Source organism: Heptranchias perlo, chromosome 2 (genome assembly GCF_035084215.1).
Source record: "Heptranchias perlo isolate sHepPer1 chromosome 2, sHepPer1.hap1, whole genome shotgun sequence".
Lineage (NCBI taxonomy): Eukaryota > Metazoa > Chordata > Chondrichthyes > Hexanchiformes > Hexanchidae > Heptranchias > Heptranchias perlo.
The window spans coordinates 146,215,069-146,239,998 of NC_090326.1; the positions used below are offsets into that span (position 1 = coordinate 146,215,069).

At 42.1% G+C, this 24,930-nt stretch overlaps 1 protein-coding gene across 1 annotated transcript in view; it reads left to right on the forward strand.

The window, feature by feature from the left end:
• vipr2 (vasoactive intestinal peptide receptor 2) overlaps positions 1-24,930 on the forward strand; it is a 179,102-nt gene that overhangs the window by 67,678 nt on the left and 86,494 nt on the right. Inside the window, exons 5-6 of the mRNA XM_068007939.1 lie at positions 9,095-9,192; positions 22,046-22,181. Coding sequence (XP_067864040.1) covers positions 9,095-9,192; positions 22,046-22,181 — 234 coding nt within the window. The remainder of the gene's footprint in view (positions 1-9,094; positions 9,193-22,045; positions 22,182-24,930) is intronic.

Consider the following 24,930-nt stretch of genomic DNA (forward strand, 5'->3'; position numbering starts at 1 on the left):
CCCTATCAACATATCCTTCCATTCCTTTCTCTCTCAGGTGTTTATCTAGCTTCCCCTTAAATGCATCTATGCTATTCACCTCAACTACTCCTTGTGGTAGCGAGTTCCACATTCTAACCACTCTCTGGGTAAAGAGGTTTCTCCTGCATTCCCTATTGGATTTAACAGTGACTATCTTATATTTATGACCCCAGTTCTGTTCTCCTCCGCAAGTGGAAACATCTCCTCCACATCTACCCTATCAAACCCTTTCATAATCTTAAAGGCCTCTGTTAGATCACCCCTCAGTCTTCTCTTTTCTAGAGAAAAGAGCCCCAGTCTGCTCCATCTTTCCTGATAGGTATAACGCACAACCTTCTGATTCAGAGGCGAGAGTTCTACCACTGAGCCACAGCTGACACGTCTATCGCAGTGAAGTTTAGTGATGGAACCGGCAGTTTAGCTTTGTGTTTCAACTTTGGAATCTATAAATTCATCTATTCTTGTGGCCAAAGCTCAGATCCAGTCCAGAATCCTGTCAGGGATCTGACTTCCATCCTGCTTACACTTCCCACATACACAGAGGCACTTACAATGCTAGCGACTAGACCACAAAAGAAAATAGAGCCATAACCACAACAGAGATCCTAGGGATCATGTGTCGCTCCTCACCCACACCACAAACTAGAAAGCAGCTTACTTCTAATAAGAAAAATAATAAACTTATCCAAAAAAAAACCTTACAGAGGGCGTATCTGACCATATCCACTTCATGCTCAGCATAATGAAGGTAAATTATTGGTGAGCCACACACAAAGATGGTAGAGGTGCACTAGGTCACACTGGGTCCCTTACCAGCTTTTAAAGAGACAGGCCAATTCAAATTCAAAGTGATCCAAATTAAGCAAGATGTGGGTATTTGCATGTGAACCTGAAATGGGCAAGTTTAGGCCTGGCCTTCCTTTGATGGATTACAGATGAGCTCTGTACGAACAGATGGTCTCCATAGTAGTAACATTTACATTGTTTACTGTACAAACCAATAAAATGCTTCAGGCAGCACCTTGTAATACTGGAGAGTCCTATATATCTGTCAGAGATAAAACCCAGGCCACACCATACATGCACTAATCTCAACATAAAAACAGCAAATTTTTAAATCAAAAGAATTCACTGGTACGTTTATGGTTGAGGTAAATGTTTATGCTTGCCAAATGTTATCTGAAAACCAATAATCATTTTCTTCTCCCAACTATCTCCACGCTACAGCATGTACACACGTCAAATACTCATAACATAGACTCAAGTCACCTGTTCAGCGCTGATGCTCCAAACATTTTAAATTCACAATTTGCAAAAACATGCATATGGTTTTTTGAAAACTTGAGATCTGAAGACCACAAATAATTATGGAACATGTGTGGAAATCTAATTCATGCCACAGAAAACATGGAGAGACGGCGATGATGGCAATGGCAGGGAAGGGTGGCTCGATTCTGAAGCCGTGACACACTCCACTACACTATTGCCTCTCTTAGTGATGCTATCTGGGCCTCTTTATTGAATTGTTGCCTAGTAATTCTCCTGTAGACCTCTGTTACTCTCTGCATATTGCATTTTATACTTGAATTCATATAGGTTAATTGACTTGAGTATGTAACAGTCTGCTTCTCTAATGGTAGCTGCGATTATGTCTAACAAGTGTACTGTTTTGCTATGATCTTTCTTGTTGTACTTTCTTAAACCCCAGTTCAATCAACTTTTAAGATATATCACAAAATGTGAAGTAAATATTTGTACTATATTAATGTGAGTGAAATTCCATTATACATTATTTTAATGAACGCATGTTTTTGAAATTGTGAATTTAAAACGTTTGGCGCATCAGTACTAAACGGGTGACTTGAGTCTATGTTATGAGTATTTGTACCTATAAGAACATAAGAACATAAGAAATAGGAGTAGGAGTAGGCCAATCGGCCCCTCGAGCCTGCACCGCCATTCAATAAGATCATGGCTGATCTGATCCTAACCTCAAATCTAAAGAACACAAGAAGTAGGAGCAGGACCCGGCCACTCAACCCCTGCGCACATGCTGCAGTGCGGCAATAGTTGGGGGGAAAATTTAGGAGAGGGAATGATAAAGGCTGAAATAGCACTGGGCAACGTTCGTGATAAAGGCATTAATGCATTCCTATGCAATTCCTCTGTCCACTATTTTATTAAAGGAATTAACCTGTTCAAAATTAAAGATTAAACACCTTCATTAAAATAATGTAGAAAGGAATTTCACTTGCAAGCGTTTCTCTATTAATTACTAATATCACATAGTATGATATCAACCCCAAACCTTGAAAATGGCCATCAGTGATAGACGAAAACAACACTTAGATAATCCTCTGGCTTAGATGTTGGACGGAAACTTTGTGCTTTGTTGGATTTGAGCCCAGCAACAGGAAGACGCCACTTTATACACAGTATTTGATAAAATTTCTCAAAAACAATAATTTATCAAATGATGCAGGATTCCAGGGTTTGTTTATCTTTGTATCAGGTACCTTACCAAAAGCCTACCTAGATCTCAAGGCAAGGGTAGACATTCCCGAAGGTAAGGAGAGTTGGAATGCACCCATGAGAGTGATCTAAGATACAAGAGCCAAAATAATCTAGAATAAGGTTAGAAATTGCCCATAAATCTAAAAGTGATTTTAGTAATGGTTTTACTAAATGACTGTTTTTACAGATTGGGTATTCCACTATACTATATGTAACAAGCAACTTGCAGAGTTAGGAAAGAAAGGGGAAGCAATTTTACTGTATTAGTATGCTATTACATAGTAACGATGCAATGGAATACAACCATCATGACTGAACACTTCAGTTTGCAACATTTGATTAAGTTGTTGTACTTTATTAAACCCCAGTTCAATCAACTTTTAAGATGTATGCTGTCCACCAGGACATCCCCTGAGCAACAATGGAAAAACTTGGCCAAAAACAATTAAACTGAAAACTCTTAAAATCCAGCTGTTTATATTAAGTAGAATAACACAGGGTGGAGCCTGTATTAGTGGATGTGATACATCTTGAGGGGCCCCAATGATTTATGACCTCATCAGAACCCCCGATGTGTTATTGTTTTGTGGCACACTTCAGCCTAGGTGTTACTCAATGTTCAATTATTAAAAGCCGGAAAAGGGGGATTATAGTAGCAGCCCATGATAGCTGAGAGTGTTGGCAACAGTGGGGAGCAGTATTATTGAAGTGGATACAACATTAAGGTCAGCCACAGGGATCGACATGCACACTGTCTACCAGAGAGGAGTCATAACCTTAAAATTAGAGCTAGGCCGTTCAGGGGTGATGTCAGGAGGCACTTATTCACACAAAGGGTAGTGGAAATCTGGAACTCTCTCCCCTAAAAAGCTGTTGAGGCTAGATCAATTGAAAATTTCAAAACTGAGATTGATAGATTTTTGTTAGGCAAGGGTATTAAGGGTTATGGAAGCTAGGTGGGTAGATGGAGTTAAGTTACAGATTAGCCATGATCTAATTGAATGGCAGAACAGGCTGATTGGCCTACTTCTGCTCCTATGCTCCCAGAGGCTGTTCAATTCTGCGTGTTCTGCTTACAGACTGTTTTTGTGTTGTGTTTGGGAAAGTTCAACATGGAGTGCTATAAAAAGACAGGGAATGAGCTCTGCTCGGTCTCTAACTTTATTGTAAGCGAGGCACCTTGTGATCTTTCTTAGAGCTGCGACAGGGCATTATGTAAATGCAAGGCTTTTTTAAAACAAGCTAATCAGCCTCATAGTTTGACAGCATGGTCCATGAGGAACTAGGTTGTGTTTGCGTGATCGAATGATTTCAACTGGATACGCTAGCGGTCAGGCTTACAAGTCACATAAGGGCAGTAGAAGTTTGGATGTTAGGCGGTTCTTCTTTTCCCTGTGGAACAGGTTGCTGGCTTGTGCGGTGAACACTGATTCATTGTACATCTTCCAGAGTGAGCTGGGGGTGTTTCTGACTGGGGTGGGGATCATGCCCCATAAGAGGTAGTTATTACCGTGTAATATAAGTCAGGGTCCATGTGATCTCCTGGACTAGTTCCAATCGCCTAAAGTGGTCAGAGAAGAATTTTCCATATTTTATTTCCCTAATTTGCCTGGGTTTTTATCTGTTTTTTTTGCCTCTCCCAGAAGATTACATGGCACCGTGGGGAGCCATGAGTGGGGAGTTTCTGTATCGTGATGCATCACAACTGTATGGGTCAGGTTGGATGGACCAGCTGGTGCCTTCCTGTCCAACATTTTTGTGTGTTCATGTGAAGCGCCTGCCTGTGCTCACTTCTGGGACATGTTAGTCTATCAAGTTGTATGAATTATTGTCCAAAGATAGGAGTCAAAATAAAGTGTTGTGATATCCTATAAGGGGTGAAGTGCTTTAGAAGGATTGTAATACCCCATTTTTAATGAATTGCCCCAAATATAAAGTGATGAATTTTAATTACTTTATAATTACATTAAACCAATCATTCCCAGGTTCTGCAACATCCACTGAATACGAGTGAACCTATCAACTAAAGCCACTTTCAACAATTACTGTTAAATAAGCAGCAAAATGCCTTATGGTGCTTCTCACATAAGTCAGATGGTCCTCTGTTGTATAAGTACGGGCGTATTGTGCCATGTAAGGTGCAATGTATTATTCTGCTACTTCGGGAGAGATGTGTTTTACTTGGCCGATCCCTTTAATGTCAGAAGGCCAATTTGCTATGAAGCAGCACATTCCGAGATCATTTACATACTGATTGCTGTTAGGCACATTCGAATGTAAATCCCGGGCCAATCACCGCCTTTTTTTTTAAATTAAAAAAAATTAAACTGTGAATTCTGCGGCACTTTGCCATGGGACATCTGAAGTTTGTCTCTAAACTTTTATATACTTTGGCATTACAGTCCTCCCCATCTTAAAACATCCATGTTTAAAACAGGCAGTCACTTACATCGGCCAAAAAACGATAACCATTAACCATTTGCATTAATGGCAAATTTCAAAGTTGCCGGTTATAGCCATTAAGTTCTCCGTTTGTTTTGGGTAGAAACAGCTGTGCTTACTAGTTTGCACCTTGTTAAAGTGCACGGAACGTTAAAATAAAATCACCATCCCCACATTGTAGCAGTAATTCTAATTAAGAAGTTGTATCAGCAAAGAAATCTTTCATGCTCACCATTTACATTTACATCATGTTCTGCAAGTTGTAGCTGGCATAATTAGCACAATGCTAAATCAGCACGTATTGCTTCTTTAATTATGTTGTCTGCTAACAAGCACTTAACCGTGATTTTCGATTTAAATTCCACCCGTGAATGCAGGCCACTCAACTAATCATCTTTGCAACAAAATAGAGGTAGAATACAAAAGATCTTTAAGTACTGTAAATGTGTTCTCGATTGTATGTCTCGTTAACTAACCTTGCAATGTAGGAACACATTATATGGATATTCATGTAACAGTTTCCAGTTAGGTTACATTCTTAATATGATATAAATGCAAATGTGAGCTCCAGTGGATACTTTTACAGCATTAACTGGTTTTTCTTTGGATTTGCTTTCTCCTTCTGCCTTGGTTTCACGGGTTGGTCAAGATCAAAAGTTGGCGTTGCTAAGAATTGCAACGTAACTTTCTTTCATCCCTTTTGTGGTGCAGTACATTAGTAAACCAATGTGATGTGTCACTTGACTACTTTTTAATCACAGTTCTTAATTGTGACATTTTAGATGAACCCGCTATACCGGCCAACGCGTACAGCGGGCAAATCACGTTCACACGATCCCGCCCGCTATAAATGGTAGGGACTGTACTCACGGTGAATCAGACAAAAAAAATGACATTTTAGAACAATAGGGTGTTTGTTAAACATAGGGCATAACATCAAAGCCAATGATTTACAGTGAAAGAATAAATCAAATTGCATTTTTATTAAATGGTGTTCTGGATGTTTACTAGTTCTTTGGGGATTGAATACCACAATTTTGTCCATTATTCTGTGAAAAGTGTAAATTAATGACCTTTACTTTATATCTATATTCCTTTACCAATACGTATTTAACTTTAATCCCTTTCCATGCTTAAAACTATTAATAATAAGAAAGTCTTGCATTTATGTAGCCCCTTTCACGACCTCAGGACGTCCCAAAGTGCTTTACAGCCACTTTTGGAGTGTAGTTCCTGTTGTAATGTAAGAAACGTGACAGCCAAAATTGTGCACAGAAAGGTCCCACAAACAGCAGTGTGACAGTGAACAGATAATCTGTTTTAGTGATGGTGGTTGAAGGATCAATATTGTCCAGGACACCTGGAGAAGTCCCCTGCTCTTGTTCAAATAGTGCCCGAGGATCCTTTACATCCACCTTAGAGTTCATCTGAAAGACGGCACCTCCAACCGTGCAGCACTCCCTCAGTACTGCACTGAAGTGCCAGCCTGGATAATTTGCTTAAGTCTCTGGAATGAGACTTGAACCCACAATCTTCTGACTCAGAGGTGAGAATGCCACCACTGACTACGGTTAACACCTCGTGCCCAACAGGATGGCATGGAAGATGCAGCAGTTGGAAGTAAAAACTAAGGGGTATCATTTCTGTGGGGATTCTCCCGGTCGCCCATTGTAACTTCAATGGAAGAGCCGTAGAAACCCCGGAAAAATGTTGTAAACACCATTTATACCTTTTTTCTGGGCTTTCTACGGCTCTTCCAATGTAGTAATGTTAGGCGAATGGGAGAACCCCCACAGAAATTCACCCCTTTAGTTATTTAGCACTACTGAGAGGGGGTTGAGGGTTAGCTGCACAGGAGAAGGAGGTGGAGGGGGGGTTAGGATTACAGTATTTTACAGGGTTTACTGTGGTTTTTGGGGATTATACTGCAATCCCATGCATTTTGGTAGCAATGGGGGCAATGTTGGGCTTTGGTAGCAATGGAGGCAATGCTGAACTTTGGTAGCAATGGAGGCAATGCTGAACTTTGGTAGCAATGGAGGCAATGCTGAACTTTGGTAGCAATGGAGGCAATGCTGAACTTTGGTAGCAATGGGGGCAATACTGGGATTTGGTAGCAATGGGGGCAATGCTGGGCTTTGGTAGCAATGGGAGCAGTACTGGGATTTGGTAGCAATGGGGGCAGTACTGGGATTTGGTAGCAATGGGGGCAGTACTGGGATTTGGTAGCAATGGGGGCAGTACTGGGATTTGGTAGCAATGCGGGCAGTACTGGGATTTGGTAGCAATGGGGGCAGTACTGGGATTTGGTAGCAATGCGGGCAGTACTGGGATTTGGTAGCAATGCGGGCAGTACTGGGATTTGGTAGCAATGGGGGCAGTACTGGGATTTGGTAGCAATGGGGGCAGTACTGGGATTTGGTAGCAATGGGGGCAGTACTGGGATTTGGTAGCAATGGGGGCAACACTGGGATTTGGTAGCAATGGGGGCAGTACTGGGATTTGGTAGCAATGCGGGCAGTACTGGGATTTGGTAGCAATGCGGGCAGTACTGGGATTTGGTAGCTCATTAAAAGAATGAAGCCTTATCTGGTTTCAGAGTGGTGTACAGCAATCCCTTAAGGACAGGCCAGCAATGGGTGGGAATATCCTTGTAGAACCAGGAATCCTCCGGGCCCACAAAAACCATTACTAAAATTAAAGAGTTACCTGATTCTCGAGCGACCTGCAGTGGTCTACCCTTTTCACATTGGTCCTCCAGGATCCCACAACTGCCATAGGACCCGATTGGCATATTTAAGTGGGCTCTCACCTGTTTCTGGTGGCATTGCCACTCACCTGTTTTCCAGGCCACTCCAAAATCGCGGTGGGCTAGACATTGACGGGAACGGGGTGGTAAGTGGAGACATTTTCAGCCAACTACCACCCAATAATAGAGACGAAAATCACCCCCTTTAATGTTGGACTTCACATAGGAAAGATTTACATAGGAATTCCATTGCATTTTCAGTGTAACTACATATGGTAGGCTGATATTCAGGGCTGTTTTTTGTGTTGTCACCTTTTTTGAACATGTTAGTCAGCTTTTGCTTGTTTTCTTGGTTGGTCTGTGTGAACATAAGAACATAAGAAATAGGAGCAGGAGTAGGCCACATGGCCCCTCAAGCCTGCTCCGCCATTCAATCAGATCATGGCTGATCTTTGACCTCAACTCCACTTTCCCGCCTTATCCCCATATGCATTTTTTATTAGATGGGATGTTTGTCTGTATTTTGTGGAGAACATTCTGTTCATTTTTGATTGACATCCACTGGTTTTTGGTGACTGAATAAGTCAGATCCCATTTTTATTACCTAGAATTACAGATTTTAATGATTATTCATGAAATTTCCATGAAAGCCACAAACCAGTGGCCTTGGAATGAATATTGTTCGATATTTGTAGTCACCTTTAGGAGCTTTCATTGTATATAAAACTTGTACATGAATGAACATAATAAAAGGCTGCGTAAATACAACAGATTATTTGTATTTATTTGTGTCAGAATTATAGCAGTTTTTTCAAACAATTCTGGTTACAACAATAGTTTCCACTGTGGGAAGGATAACCCAGTGAAGATTGAGAGTCAAGTGTCCTTATGGAGAGAGAGGTATATTCTTGATCTGGTCAGTGTTATACCTGAACAGCGAACAGGAATTACTTGATGTTAACACTGGGAAATAGTTCCAAACATCCCCCCCCCCAACACCCCCAACACTGGCTCAGATTGAGCCACATAATACAAGGGTGAAGTAGTGGAATTACAAGTCTGTCACTGGAAGTGGTAGTGGTGGGGATAATTTGAGATGATGTCGTGAGAGTAGCACATGAGAAGTATATTGGTTTTAAGTTCAATGTTTCCAGTAGTGCATTAATACTAACACACTAAATAAACCTAGTAATAACATTGCTATTAGACCAAATGAATGATGAACCAATTGGACCTGGTCATTTTCCAAATAATCTCAGGGTAAGGCTAGGGTCTATGGTGTCTGATTTTGTTCAAATACTGTTGCTGACTGTCCCGTATAATTGACGATGATTTAGTTCACTTACTGCTATCTTTTATTTTACCAAGGCTGCCTTTTTTGTGCTAGTGAAGGCCATTTATACGCTGGGACATGGTGCCTCCTTGATTGCCCTCACTACTGGATCAGCGATTCTTTGTCTCTTTAGGTGAGAAACTTTTATTTATATCATTTAGATTCACAGTAATTCCCTTTCATGGTTCTTGGGTGGAGCTGGTGGGGGTGGGGGGGGGGGGGGCTGAATATCTATGATTGAGGTAGTCATGCATGAACTTGATGAGTCAAATGGCCTTTTCTCATAGAGTCTTAGAATCTTACATCACAGAAGGAGGCCATTCGGCCTGTCATGCCTGTGCCGACTCTTCGAAAGAGCTGTCCAATTTAGTTCCACATTCCAGCTTTTTCCCCATAACCTTGCAAATTAGTCATCTTCAAGTACATGTCTAGTTGCCTTTTGAAAGCTCCTGTGGAATCTGCTTCCACCATCTTTTCAGGTAATGCGTTCCAGATGTTAACAACCCTCTGTGTGAAAAAAATTCTCCTCATTTCCCCTCTAGCTCTTTTGCCAATTATTTTAAATCTATAACCTTCTCATTACAAGCTTTCTTATGTTCACCCCAAGCCATTTGGTTTTATTGAAAATCTCCTATTATGTCACAAAATTTTCAGGTGTACCTTGTGAAAGACTCGTGTATTTCTAATGCTTTAGCTAAACAGCTTTATTGACAACTCCAAGAACACATACAGAACAGTGTACATACGGGCCAGATTGATTGTCCATTCATCACCAGTGGGGAAGAGATCTAGCCCATATTGCCATTCTGATCTCTCCGCTCCATGACAAGTACTTCAATGTCCTGAGTTCGGAGAAAGATCACGTTCGTTCACTTCATTAAAACCATTGTAAACAATTTTACAACACCAAGTTATAGTCCAACAAATTTATTTTAAATTCCACAAGCTTTCGGAGGCTTCCTCCTTCGTCAGGTGAACGAACCGTTCACCTGAGGAAGGAGGAAGCGTCCGAAAGCTTGTGGAGTTTAAAATAAATTTGTTGGACTATAACTTGGTGTTGTAAAATTGTTTACAATTGTCAACCCCAGTCCATCACCGGCATCTCCACATCATTAAAACCAGTATGCTGTAACGCGTTAGCAGATGTTATTGGATTCTGATTAGCAAGAGCCAAGGTTCCCATACTCCCTTATTCCAAAAGGTGAACATTTAGTTTGCTGCCAGATGTATTTTTACCACATAGAATACGTTGCTGTGAGAGCGAACAACTGCTGCACTTGTCGGGAAAAATTAACAAAATAACTAATATGAAGATTAGAGCAAACTTTCCCTAACAAAATAATTTCCAGGTGTCCATGTTCTATTTTTAGCTGACTGTGGTGGAAATGAATTCAGGCGCTGCGGAGACTAACAACTGCTATTAACTGTCCATGGGGCTTCCGCTATACTTTCTTCAAAATGTTCATTATTAAGTAACCCAACTGGTTATCGATGGGTCAAAATAAAACCAGAGAAAGCTAAAAAAAAAATGCACAGCAGGTGAGTCAACATTTGAATCAGAACAAAAGGTTAACATTTCATGTGGAACCCATCATTGGGTCACATTTAAATGATCACTTTGACTTTATCTTTTTTTTTATTCATTCACGGGATGTGGGCGTCGCTGGCAAGGCCGGCATTTATTGCCCATCCCTAAGAGGGCAATTAAGAATCAACCACATTGCTGTGGGTCTGGAGTCACATATAGGCCAGACCGGGTAAGGACAGCAGGTTTCCTTCCCTAAAGGACATTAGTGAACCAGATGGGTTTTTACAACAATCCGGTAGTTTCATGGCCATCATTACTGATTTTTATTTAATTAATTGAATTTAAATTCGCCAGCCGCCGTGGCAGGATTTGAACTTGTGACTCTGGATTTTAGTCCAGGCCTCTGGATTACTAGCCCAGTAACATAACCACTACGCTACCGTACCCATATCTGCTTTTGGCTTCTAAGTGGTAGGATTTAGTGAATTACGAGGAGAGATTACACAAACTAGAGTTGTATTCCCTGGAATTTAGAAGATTAAGGGATGATTTGATCGAAGTTTTCTAGATATTAAGGGGAACAGATAGGGTAGATAGAGAGAAACTATTTCTGCTGGTTGGGGAGTCTAGGACTAGGGGACATAGCCTAAAAATTAGAGCCAGGACTTTCAGGAGTGAAGTTAGGAAACACTTCTACACACAAAGGGTGGGAGAAGTCTAGAACAGTTGATGCTCGCTCAATTGTTAATTTTAAACTGATAGATTTTTGATAACCAAATGTATTAAGGGATATGGGGCTGAGGCGGGTATATGGAATTAGGTCACAGATCAGCCATGATCTCATTGAATGGAGGAACAGGCTCAAGGGGCTAAATGGCCTACTCCTGTTCCTATCTTCTTATGTTCCGATGAAGCAGCAAGAGTTAGTAAGTGTGTGTGGAAGCAGCAGCAATCGGGAATTAAGGAATTACGGACATATAAGCGATTATTTTCCGTGATTCTGCACACCCAGTGAGGAGCCAGGGCTCAAAGGGAATGTGGGTCAAAGATAGGGCTACCCCACTGTAGCCCTGAGTCTTTAGCCAACACTTCCTGCAGGTGTGGCTCCCCACTAGGAGCATCAGATTGTGGAATTGACCTATAGATCACATGGTAAATATAGAGGAGAAAGGCCATTTAGTCCCTCTTAGAAAGAACCTACAATCTCCCCACTGCAGTGTTCAATTGTTTCTTAAATAATTCCAGAGTGTTCACCTCCAACACTGTACCCAGGTGTCCCTTCCAAGTATTGATCACTCTGTGTGAAGAATAACTTCCTGATATCAATGCTAAATTTGAATTTGAGCCTGTATTCTCTTGAAACAGTCTCACAGTAACGTTCCATACTGTTTATCAACATACACAATTAATTCATTATTATTAGTTATAGAATTTATTATCTTATCCAGTCTTTCCCTATACCTCATATCTTTGAAGTACTAGGTAACAGACTTATGGCAAAGATAATGGTACATTTAACCAAGGTAATGTGGCAGCACATGGATAGAGAGTGGTTGCAGAGTGAAAAGAAAAAGGTACAGGGTAAAAGGAAGTTCCTCAGACTGGAAAGATGTGGTAGGTGTTGTACCACAGGGGTTTGAGGTGAAGCTGCTCTTATATACTATATACTTAAATAATCTGTATTAACAAATTGAGGGAGCAGTTTCAAAATTTGCAGATGACACCAAATTAGGGGAGTACAGGGAATTTTTTTTTATTCGTCCATGGGATGTGGGCGTCGCTGGCAAGACCAGCATTTAGTCCATCTTTAATTGCCCTTGAGAAGGTGGTGATGAGCCGCCTTCTTGAACCGCTGCAGTCCGTGTGGTGAAGGTTCTCCCACAGTGCTGTTAGGAAGGGAGTTCCAGGATTTTGACCCAGCAACGATGAAGGAACGCCGATATATTTCCAAGTCGGGATGGTGTGTGACTTGGAGGGGAACGTGCAGGTGGTGTTGTTCCCATGTGCTTGCTGCCCTTGTCTTTCTAGGCGGTAGAGGTCGCAGGTTTGGGAGGTATTGTCGAAGAAGCCTTGGCGAGTTGCTGCAGTGCATCCTGTGGATGGTGCACACTGCAGCCACGGTGCACTGGTGGTGGAGGGAGTGAATGTTTAGGGTGGTGGATGGGGTGCCAATCAAGCGGGCTGCTTTATCTTGGATGGTGTCGAGCTTCTTGAGTGTTGTTGGAGCTGCACTCATCTAGGCAAGTGGAGAGTATTCCATCGCACTCCTGACATGTGCCTTGTAGATTGTGATGATGATTGTGAAAGACTGCTGTATGGCTTAGGTGGGTTAGCAGGATTGACAGATAAGTAAGTGGCAGAAGTAGTTCAATGTAGAAAGTGTGAATGAATAGATTTTGTAAGAAATAATAGGGAAAGGTCATACTTTAAATGATAAGATATTAAATGGAGTGAAGGAACCTTGGTGTGCAGATACACAGATCATTAAAAGTGGTAGCTTAAGTAAAAAAAAAGCTATAAAAAAGGCAAACGAGATCCTTGGTTTTGTATCTTGAGGCACAGAATACAAAAGGCGGTAATGGTAAACCTGCACAAGACCTTAGGCTATAGTTGGATTGTAATGGTCAGTTTTGAGCACCCATTTTAGGAAGGATATAAAGTAATATAAAAGGTGCAATGTAGGTTCACCAGGAGGTTAGTTTAGCTTCAGGCTAAACATCCAGAAAACAAAGGTCCTCTACCAGCCCGCTCCTGCCACACAACACTGCACCCCGACCATCAAGATCCATGGTGAGCCTCTGGACAGCGTGGATCATTTCCCATACCTCGGGAGCCTCCTGCAGGTGTGGCTCCCCACTAGGAGCATCAGATTGTGGAAATTCAACATTGACTCCAATGAGCCAGTGTAGCTTTCGGATGCCTGAGGAACAGAGTGTTTGAAGACCGAGACCTCAAATCCAGCACCAAGCTCATGGTCTACAGAGCAGCTGTGGTCCCCGCCCTCCTTTACGCATCAGAAACATGGACAATGTACAGCAGACACTTCAAATCCCTGGAGAGATATCACCAATGTTGCCGCCGCAAAATTCTGCAAATCCACTGGCAGGATAGGTGTACCAACGTGCGCATTCTCTCCCAGGCTAACATCCCCAGTATCGAGGCACTGGTCACGCTCAACCATCTGCGTTAGGTGGGCCACATTGTCCACATGCCTGACACAAGATTCCCTAAACAAGTGCTCTACTCTGAGCTCCGCAATGGCAGGCGATCACTAAGAGGGCAGAGAAAACGCTATAAGGATACTCTCAAAGCATCCCTAAAAAATGCAATATCCCCACCGACACGTGGGAATTGCTTGCCCTAGAACGCCCAAACTGGAGAAGAAGCATCCACGAAGGCGCCAATCGCCTCGAGCGTCACCGAGTGGAGCACGTGGAGGCCAAGCGTAAGCAGCAGAAAGAGCGTGCAGAATCCAGAGCGTCTCACCCACCCGCCTTATTAAACACTACCTGCCCCACCTGTGGCAGAGTCTGCGGCTCCAGGATTGGACTATTCAGCCACTGCAGAACCCACCCTCCCAGAGTGGAAGCAAGTCATCCTTGACACTGAGGGACTGCCGAAGAAGAAGAAGAAGAGCTGGGATGAATCATAGAATCATAGAAATGTTACAGCATGGTAGGAGGCCATTCGGCCCATCGAGTCCACACCGGCTCTATGCAAGAGCAATCCAGCTAGTCCCACTCCCCCGCCCTTTCCCGTAGCCCTGCAAATTTTTTCCTTTCAAGAAATAATCCAGTTCCCTTTTGAAGGCCATGATTGAATCCACCTCCACCACTCCCTCGGGCAAATCCTAACCATTTGCTGTGTAAAAAAGGTTTTCCTCATGTCACCTTTGGTTCTTTTGCCAATCACCTTAAATCTATGTCCTCTAGTCCTTGACCCTTCAGTCAGTGGGAACAGTTTCTCTCTATCTACTCTGTCTAGACCCTTTATGATTTTGAATACCTCTATCAAATCTCCTTGCAACCGTCTCTGTTCCAAGGAGAACGACCCCAGCTTCTCCAGTCTATCCATTTAACTAAAGTCCCTCATCCCTGGAATCATTCTAGTAAATCTCTTCTGCACCCTCTCTAAGGACTTCACATCTTTCCTGAAGTGCCGTGCCCAGAACTGGATACAATACTCCAGTTGTAGCCAAACCAGTGTTTTATAAAGATTCATCATGACTTCCATACTTTTGTACTCTATGCCTCTATTTATAAAGCCCAGGATCTCGTATGTTTTTTTAACCACTTTCTCAACCTGCCCTGCCACCTTCAACGATTTGTGCACATAAACCCCCAGATCTCTCTGTTCCTATACCCCTTTTAGAGTTGTGTCCTCTAGTTTTTATTGCCTCGCCTCGTTCTTCCTACCGAAATGTATCACTTTGTATTTTTCTGCATTAAATTTCATCTGCCCATGTCACCAGCCTGTCTCTATCCTCTTGAAGTCTATCACTATCCTCCTCACTGTTTACTATACTTCCAAGTTTTGTGTCATCTGCAAATTTTGAAATTGTGCCCTGTACACCCAAGTCCAAGTCATTAATTTATATCAAGAAAAGCAGTGGTCCCAGCACCGACCCCTGGGGAACACCACTATACACCTCCCTCCAGTCCGAAAAACAACTGTTCACCACTACTCTCTGTTTCCTGTCCCTTAGCCAATTCTGTATCCATGTTGCTACTGCCCCCTTTACTCCATGGGCCGCAATCTTGATGATAAGCATACCATGCGGCACTTTATCAAACGCCTTTAGAAAGTCCATATACACCACATCAACTGCATTGCCCTCATCTTCCCTCTCTGTTACCCCATCAAAAAACTCTATCAGGTTAGTTAAACACGATTTGCTTTTAACAAATCCGTCTGGCTTTCTCTAATCAATCCACCCTCATCCAAGTGACTGTTAATTCTGTCCCGGATTATCATCTCTAGAAGTTTCCCCACCACTGAGGTTAAACTGACTGGCCTATGGTTGCTGGGTTTATCCTTACACCCTTTTTTGAACAAGGGTGTAACATTTGCAATTCTCCAGTCCTCTAGCACCACCCCCGTATCTAAAGATGATTGGAAGATTATGGCCAATACCTCCGCAATTTCCACCCTTACTTCCCTCAGCAACCCAGGATGCATCCCATTTCTATATTCTGCCTGGTTCTCACTTGTGTTATCAACCTGACATCTGTCTTACGCCCCTTATCTACTTTAAGTACAACTAGCCTCTAAAGTACCTCTTCTTAGTCAATTTTTAGCCCATCCAGTATCTTAAATATATCTTCCTTTACTGAGACTCTGGCAGCATCTGCTTCCTTGGTAAAGACAGATGCAAAGTAATCATTTAATACCTCAGCCATGTCCTCTTCCTCAGTGAGTAGATCTCCTTTATGGTCCCTGATCGGCCCCACCCCATCCTCTTACTACCCGTTTACTGTTTACAAACCTGTAGAATACTTTTGGATTCCCTTTTATGTTGGCTGCCAGTCTATTCTCATACTCTCTCTTTGCCCCTCTTATTTCCTTTTTCGCTTCCCCTCTGAAATTTCTATATTCTGCCTGGTTCTCACTTGTGTTATCAACCTGACATCCGTCATACGCCCCTTTTTTCCGTTTAATCTTACTCACTATCTCTTGTGTCATCCAGGGAACTCTGGCTTTAGTTGCTCTACCTTTCTGCCTCGTGGGAATGTACTAAGACTGTACCCGAACCATCTCCTCTTTAAAGGCCGCCCATTGTTCAATTACAGTTTTGCCTGACAATCTTTGATTCCAATTTACCCGGGCCAGATCTGTTCTCATCCCATTGAAATTGGCCCTCCTCCAATTGAGTATTTTTACTTTAGAGTGGCCTGTGCCATTTTCCATAGCTATTCTAAACCTTATACTATGATCGCTGCTCCCTAAATGCTCTCCCACTGGTCCATGCTGCAGGATGGACATATGTTGTAGCCCAAGTGACTTCGCTACGTAATAAAGACCATTGTTCTTCTGTACCTGATATAGTTATATTTGTAAGGAGCAAAGGTCTACTGTTTAGTTACTTTCCCATCATTTGCATGTTTACTGGCACTGGTGTGCTAATCCGAGAGTGCTCCAGAACTCTATTAAGAAAATCTGTTTATATTTTGTTTGCACTTTGGCCAACTCTTTGTTAAGAAAATTATTAGTTTTTCAATGAAAACATATGAGAAAACTTCACAGATCACATGGGAATTTTAAAACATTTGGCCAGGATACTTTACTTATGAAAATAACTTCCTAAGATGTTTGAGAGGCTATAACATTTTGAACAACAATATTTTGGGGCCGATGGTTCCCAAAGCTTTCCACCATTTGAGATTTATCTCTTGCCTCATGTCTGGGTCTGTTGTAGACCAATTGACAGCGATTGATGACCTTGATTAGTCTACAACTCCACTAGTGTTGTATCATGCGACTACAAGGATGGTGGAAGGAGAACTAGATGAAGAACAAAATTCAGAGGTCCCCGTATTTTGAAAAGATTGAAGCTGAATGACAGCTAAAGCAAGACGAGCGACTTGCAGCACAGGGAGTAAATGTTTGCCTTTCAAGCAGATGGTCGCAGCACATGGGGGTTTGGTTGGGCTGATAGATGGAGCACAAGGCTGTGGGAAAATAAATTACCCAATGGAGGAGCCAAACTTGTAAGCTCACATCTTGGTAAATCACAGCAGCCATTAGCCAATTATGGAGTGGCATGGATGACTATCTAGGGATGATCATTAAGGTTACTTGAGTAAATGTTTTAATTCATAGTCCCTAAAATTTGTTTGTTGACAACATAACCAAATCTAACCCTGCTTAGAGTAGATATAAATCATAGGGGTGGTTTTCAACTGTCAGTTACCTGTTTCTCGCCTTATTCAATTTTCATGCAGGACTTTAAATTGGCGTCTGGCATTCCCGTCCAAAACAGACAGGAGGCTCTTTAAATACGTACAATAGGGTCCTCCAGCAATTGTAAGACCCCAATTGCCATTTTCTTGTGCAAATGGGTTGGGCGTGCTCTGTGAATGTTAGGCTCAGTTATCCAGGCATTGAGCGGTCTAAAATATCAAAATCCCTCATCATTTTGAACACCTCAGTCAGATCTTCTCTTACCCTTCTCTACTATAATGAGAAGAGTTCCCATTTCTCTGTTCTGCCCTCATAACTAAAACCTTTCATCACTAGTATCATCTTAGGGAATCTCTTTTGTACCCCTTGACATCCTTCCCGAGTAGGGAGCCCAAAACTGGACACAAGGGGTCAAAACTTTCCTGACACTTTCCCTCAAGGAACACCTATTTCCCTGGGTGCAGGGGTCAGGAGCAGAGACCTGTTCTGCCGGCTCTCGGCTCCTTTTACATTGTTATAGGATTTCTAGGGCTTCACATGGCAGGGGGGTGGAGGGGGTGGTGTGTGGCAGAGCTGTGCTTACACCTGCAGTAAGCGCTGACCCATTGCGAAGATCTAAATAAGGTAAGAGACTCCTGCCTCACTTTCCTGGGACTCAGCTTGCAGAGGCACCCAGTGGCACGAAGTGCTACGGCCTACCCTTGAACCTCAATCCAGCAGAGAGTCTGATGACACACAGGTATGCTTCTTTATTATTTGCAAATCCTTCAGGAAGGATTGAGCCAAACATGGCGTTCTGATTTGTGATTTCTATCAGCAGCCAGAAGGCCCCTTTCTCTGAGACCTGATGTATGCACATTTACACCCGTTTTTTAAGCACAGGGCCCACCCATGGATGGGACTGCATCAGAAGTGCTCCTTGGCCAAGTTAATGTCATGGGACAAGAAACACCAATGCTCTTGGGCCATTTCAGGGGCAACCAAACTTCGGATGCACTGCTCCTGTCCAGCACAAACCTCCCTCTTCTCAGGCCCCTAAGCCCTACCCTTTTTTATGCTTTGGCCCAGTCAGAGGCCTACAACAAATTCCATTTTTACCTCTTTGGTCTTTTGTCCCCCTTTAAGCTTGACTCCCTCTTCTGCTGCTGTAGCAGGCGTCACTGCCACATCTTCCTGCTCAGCAGGTATGGGCTTCCTCTTGTTGACTGAGATATACTGGGTGCTTGCCCTATATAGGTACATAGGAACATACCAACAAACGAATTAAGAGCAGGAGTAGGCCATTCGGCCCCTCGAGCCTGCTCTGCCATTTGATAAGAGCATGGCTGATCTGAAGGTAATGAACCCCCAACCCAGGAAAATGAGTTGGGTTCACAATGGGGTCAGGGTGGTGAGTGGAGGTCCCACCCCTCCACTCCTTTGGCAGGAGGAGGAAAATCCAGGCCATACTCTAATGATTCTGTTGCTTTGTTCATCGCTTTACTTCAGTGGTGGGACATGTTAAGTGTCAAGTCTACTGACACTGCTGGATCTCTTTCAACTTCATGCTTAGCTAGTGCAATGCCAGTCACAGAGTACCTATTGATTCAATTGCTTTCTTTCAATCTTAAATACAGTACATTTTCCATGTTGAATTTTATCTGCCACTGTTGCTTCCATTTATTTAACTGGATCGTCCTATGTGAGTTAATGTTAATGTACATTTACTATCAGGTGGAACAGTAAAATCAGTGGCAATTTCATTGCAGTGATTACTGCTATTCCAAATTGTCTATTTAATATTAATAGAATAGTACTGATTAAAAAAAAGCAATTATTAGAAGGAAGGTTTTACTTAAAAAGCCATTTTATTGGTCATGTTTAATACTTCCCACTGGCTTCCACTCATAATTACAGACAGTAAACTTTGTCCTTTGCAAAGATATAAATTTATTGTTAATCATGTAGTGCAGGGAAACAGCTCCTCTGAGCATCTGAAGGCTTTATAGTTCTTTACTATTATGCAGTAGCTAAAATATTTTAAGCACATTTAGCAACGGCTGATTATTTTTAAAACAACCGTTTTGATTACGTATGTCTTATTTCTGAAACAGGCTAATGACAACTTTAACTTTCAACTTTCATAACATGTAATTTTATTTAGTTTAAAAAGCTGGCACCAGGCAGGCCGCCTTCCTTCTCCATCTGTAAAGAAAATCAGTATCTTGATCATAAAAAGGGCTACAATCTGTTCCAGCGCCCCAGAAACTGAAAGTGCAGAGAATTTATCGGAGTGACACACTCAGCAGTCTATTTCATTATATAAAGTGCTGAAATGGTTTGTTGGTATCTGCAATGAGAGCAAACTGCAGAAGTGATGAGAAAGAACATTTTAGAATTCTTAGAGGTAAATCTTATTATTTGATAAAGTGAAAGGAATAGCAGTAGTTTATTTCATTGTTAAATACTGTACATCCTAGGCCCTAAGCTCTGGAACTCCCTCCCTAAACCTCTCCACCTGTCTACCTCTATCCACTTTAAGACGCTCCTTAACACCTACCTCTTTGACCAAGCTTTTGGTCACCTTTAATGTCTCTTTCTGTGGCTCGGTGTCAAATTCTGTTTGATAATCGCTCCTGTGAAGCGCTTTGGGACGTTTTACTACGGTAAAGACGCTATATATTTACAAGTTGTTGTTATTCAAATAGCGTCACAGAAATTAGTGGAAGAGTAACGATTCAATTTGATTCTACGAGAGAAGCTTCCAGAAGCTCATTCATAGAGGGATGTGGTACATTAGTTATAGTAATACTAGAGGCGGTCGCCAGCTGGTTAGTTGGTCGCCAGCTGACTACACGGAGCTCAGAATAGACATACCCCTGTTCTGCATGGAGAATGGTCATAATCAACAGATTGACTAGGCACAGCAAATTGCGCCAAGCCTTGTTGCATACTGTACTCAAAGCTGATAATGTTGTTCTGCAGTTGACATAAAGGAGCCTGTGTACGGATTATATCATGCTCAGTGCTCTGAGAGTTCTGAGTTACTTCCTGTCTCAACGGGTGGTTTAAGCAGGCTGAGGGACGAACCCCTGTACACTGTGGTTGATCTTGTCTTCCTTTCTTTCTCGTCACTCCTCTGATGTCCTGCAGCTTTCTAGAGGTGACTTGGGGAGATTTCTTCCATGGAGGATTTTATGCCCTTACTTACTCATAAGGGTAGAAATTCCAATCAGCAAAGTTCACTTACAAAAGAAAAAGAAGAAAGAACTTGCATTTATATAGCGCCCTTCATGACCTCAGGACATCCCAAAGTGCTTTACAACCAATTAAGTACTTTTGAAGTCTAGTTACTCTTGTAATGTAGGAAACGCGGCAGCCAATTTGCGCACAGCGAGCTCCCACAAACAACAGATAATGACCAGATAATCTGTGATGTGGAGATGCCGGTGATGGACTGGGGTGGACAAATGTAAGGAATCTTACAACACCAGGTTATAGTCCAACAATTTTATTTTAAAATCACAAGCTTTCGGAGATTATCCCCTTCGTCAGGTGAGTGAGTGAAAACTGTAATAATAATCTGTAATAGTGATATTGGTTGACAGATAAATATTGGCCAGGACACCGGGAAGAATTCCCCTGCTCTTCTTCAAATAGTGTCATGGGATCTTTTACGTCCACCTGAGAGGACAGACGGGGCCTCGGTTTAATGTCTCATCCGAAAGACATCTTTTGGATGAGATGTTAAACCGAGGCCCCATCTGCCCTCTCAGGACGACGTAAAAGATCCCATGGCACTATTTTGAAGAAGAGCAGGGGAGATCCCCATGGTGTTCTGGCCAATATTTATCCCTCAACCGATATCACTAAAAAACAGATCATCTGATCATTATCACATTGCTGTTTGAGGGACCTTGTTGTGAGCATATTGGCTGCTGCGTTTCCTACATTACAACAGCGACTGCACTTCAAAAGTACTTAATTGGCTGTAAAGTGCTTTGGGACATCCTGAGGTCATGAAAGGTGCTATATAAATGCAAATTCTTTCTTTCTTGATTGAGAGGTATTCGTTTTTGGGACCGACCAGATGGGATACAGTCTTTTCTGGTACTGTACTTTCCAAAGTTCCAATATAACAGTATATTGTTAAAACAATACACAGAGGAATATCATACGAACGCATGAAGTGTTTGTTCATTATTGTGGCCATTAATATTTCTAGGTTTATATCTTCTGCCACATCACTCACCCAACTAAAAATGATTCATGAGTGTGAATGACGGCTGACACTCAGAAATACTGAGTAGGGTTGAAAAACTACTGAAGCAAGTTTGGTGCTTAAAGTCTAGATTAAAAATAACACAAAATGGAGATGATTCATCCGGTAATACAAAATATTACAGTTCAGTTTTCATATAGTCCTTTAAGAGACACAAGCCTCGATGGTTTTTTCAATGGATATTATTTTAATACCGGCAGTAACCAATTTAAAATTAATGCCGATGGGAAAATCGAGGTGAAAGGGATATCATTCGGAAAAACTAATTTCTTTCTGCTCTTTTTCCCCTGAATACAGAAAACTTCATTGTACTCGGAACTACATCCACCTGAATCTGTTTTTCTCTTTCATTTTGCGGGCAACATCTGTTTTACTAAAGGATGGTGCACTGTATTCAGAACACAGTTCTAGTCAGTGTAATGAGGCAGCACTGGTAAGTCAAGAGAATTCATCTTTACACTTTTGTTAAGCACAATGTATCTCATCAAGCAATATGCCTAGAGATTACTAACAAAAATAATGGTCAGAGAATTGTTGCTGTTAATAAGACTTGTACTTATATAGCACCTAATTACATCAAAATGCATCTAAGCACTTCACATATAATGAATTACTTTGAAATGCAATAACTTTTGTGTAGGCAAGGCCTAAACCATATAGCTACAATAATGAACCTTCAGCTGGAGGTTCATTATTATAGCTATATGGAGTGCTTCAGTAAGTTAATAACCGTGAAATTTTGTTCTGAGCCTTCCCAGATTGATATTTAATTTTATTAAATCAGCTTGAACAGAAAACACTTCTAGAAATCAGTGGGGACAGAAACATTCCACACTGAGCTAAGATCATCCCTTAATGCAGCTCTTCTGGCTAGGTGAGGCTGCATCAATGGTTCTCGCTCTTGGCCAGCCCATTCTCCTCACCACCCCCTGATAACCCTGGCATGCACCCTCAGTTTGGGAACCTCTAGTGTAGGCAAATGCAGCCACCAAATATGCACGCATGAAGGTCCTACGAACAGCAGTGAGATGGCTGAAAGTTTAATCTGTTTTTTTGGTGGTGTTAGTTGAAGGAGAAATGTTGGGGAACTACTGGCTCTTCTTCAAATCGTGGCATTAACTGAACGGACAGATGTGGTTTAACATCCCATCTGAAAGATTAGGCCATAACAAAGGCAAACAGAATTGTTGGTTTTCTATCCAGAGGCATAGAATATAAAAGCAACGAGGTCATTGCTGAACTTGTATGAGACCTTAATTAGGCCTCAGTTGTAGTATTGTGTAAAGTTTGGTGCAACTTCTTACAGGAAGATTAGAAAATCAGTAGACAAGGTGCAATGTAATAGGTACAGTGGATCTTACCAGGGATGAAGGTTTATAGTTATGAAGAAAAACTTGAAAAGTTAGAGGTTTTTCACTAGAGGTGAACAGGTTAACAAGTGACCTATAGCAAGTCTTCAAGATTATGAAGGGTTATGACAAGGTAAATAGTGATTGTTTTCACTGATGGTGATGAGGGACTGGAAAAAAAACGCTTTACACAGATGGTGCCTCAAATGTGGAATTGTCTGCCACAGACCATTGCTGAAGCAGAATCTGTTAATAGTTTTAAAAATTGCCTGAGAAAGAGGAATGTTAAAAGAGTATGAGGAGCAAGTAGGAGAGTGGGATTAAACTAGGCGGCTCATGTGGAGAAAAAGACTGGATGGGCCGAGTTGCCTGTTTCTGTGCTTTAACATTCCTTGGTTCTATTACTCCTTCTTAAATTCAGGTCAAGAAATCATGTGAAATCAGCTTCGAGCAATTACATCTTTGTCAGGACAAAAATAAAAGAGAATATTCTGAATCAGAAAAATTCAAGCTTTAGTGGGATTAATCAACTAAACATTTTTTGAAGGAACAACTTAGATACTTCTAATGAATAACAAACGCTGACAACTGCTTCCACAAAATACAATGCTAAAAGGAGCTGTTGTGCATCTTTAAATGTATCCTTGTGGAACTTTGTTCAGCCTCTGTACATGATGGTGGGTGACTGTAAGTGCTTTCTAAATTGGTGTAGAAAGAAGATAAAGTTCTCACTGTGTCAAAATGGTGGCTGGTAGTTCATGCCCAGGGAAAGCATCACGTCAGAACTGCAGTACGCTGACCTTGACATTTATGGGTTTTATTGGGTTTAATCCTAAATTCAAAATTCATCTTTCGGTGGATGATTATCCACTCCAATCATATTTAACCCTAAAATTAGCAGGTTTAGTGTGAAGTACCTAATTACAGTTCACTGGAGAGGGTGATCTATATAACTCACTCAAAACCGTCACACAGATATGAAAACTACCTAACCATATAAGTACAAACAATATCACTTGTGTGTAATTCAGAAGTATGCGAATTTTAGTTTTAAAAACATTCCCATCTCATGATTTGTTTACGTAATAAATAATCGTATGAAAGCAGGGTTTGAATACATTCAAGTTATGTACAAATAATTTGTTCTCAAGCTTGCATCCCAGTTGGCTTCTGTCTTCATGGGCTCGATATTAGCACCCGCTATCGGGTGCGTTCCTGGCGGGGGGGCTCCGAAAATCGGGGATTCCCAGGGCGGGTCGGGAGCCCGGCTCCAACCCACCCACTTCCGGGTTTCCCACAGACGCGCTGACATGCGCGCGCAGCCCCCACATGTGGGCCTCCCGCAGGCAATTAAAGCCGACGGGGTGCCACTTAAGGTATTTAGGTATTTCAGGTCGTTTAGAGACCTGATTAACGAGATATTTCAGGAGGGGTGGGATCTAACAAACAACTGGGACTGTTTCCCATACTGGGGGAAACACTCCCAGTTCAAGTGGACGTGTTGCAGCCATCAGCCTGTGGCAGCTGCAAAGGTCCATTTGACAGGTCGGGGGGAGACCCTCACTCATTGCAGGAGGCCACTCTGTCACTTGGGACAAAGTTTGGCCTCCACCACCTTCCTCCTAACAATAAAATTCACCAACTTACTCTGGTGTCCAGACACATGTACCTACCTTGCGGACTCCCTCAGATGTACATCTTCCGGATGGGGGCCGCCGTAGCTGCAGTCATGACCTTCTCGGAGGGCGAACAGCCTCGCCGGCCACGCCGTCCACCTCTGACACGTGGAGCTCCACAACAGCGTGCTGTGACACATCCACCTGTACAGCAGGA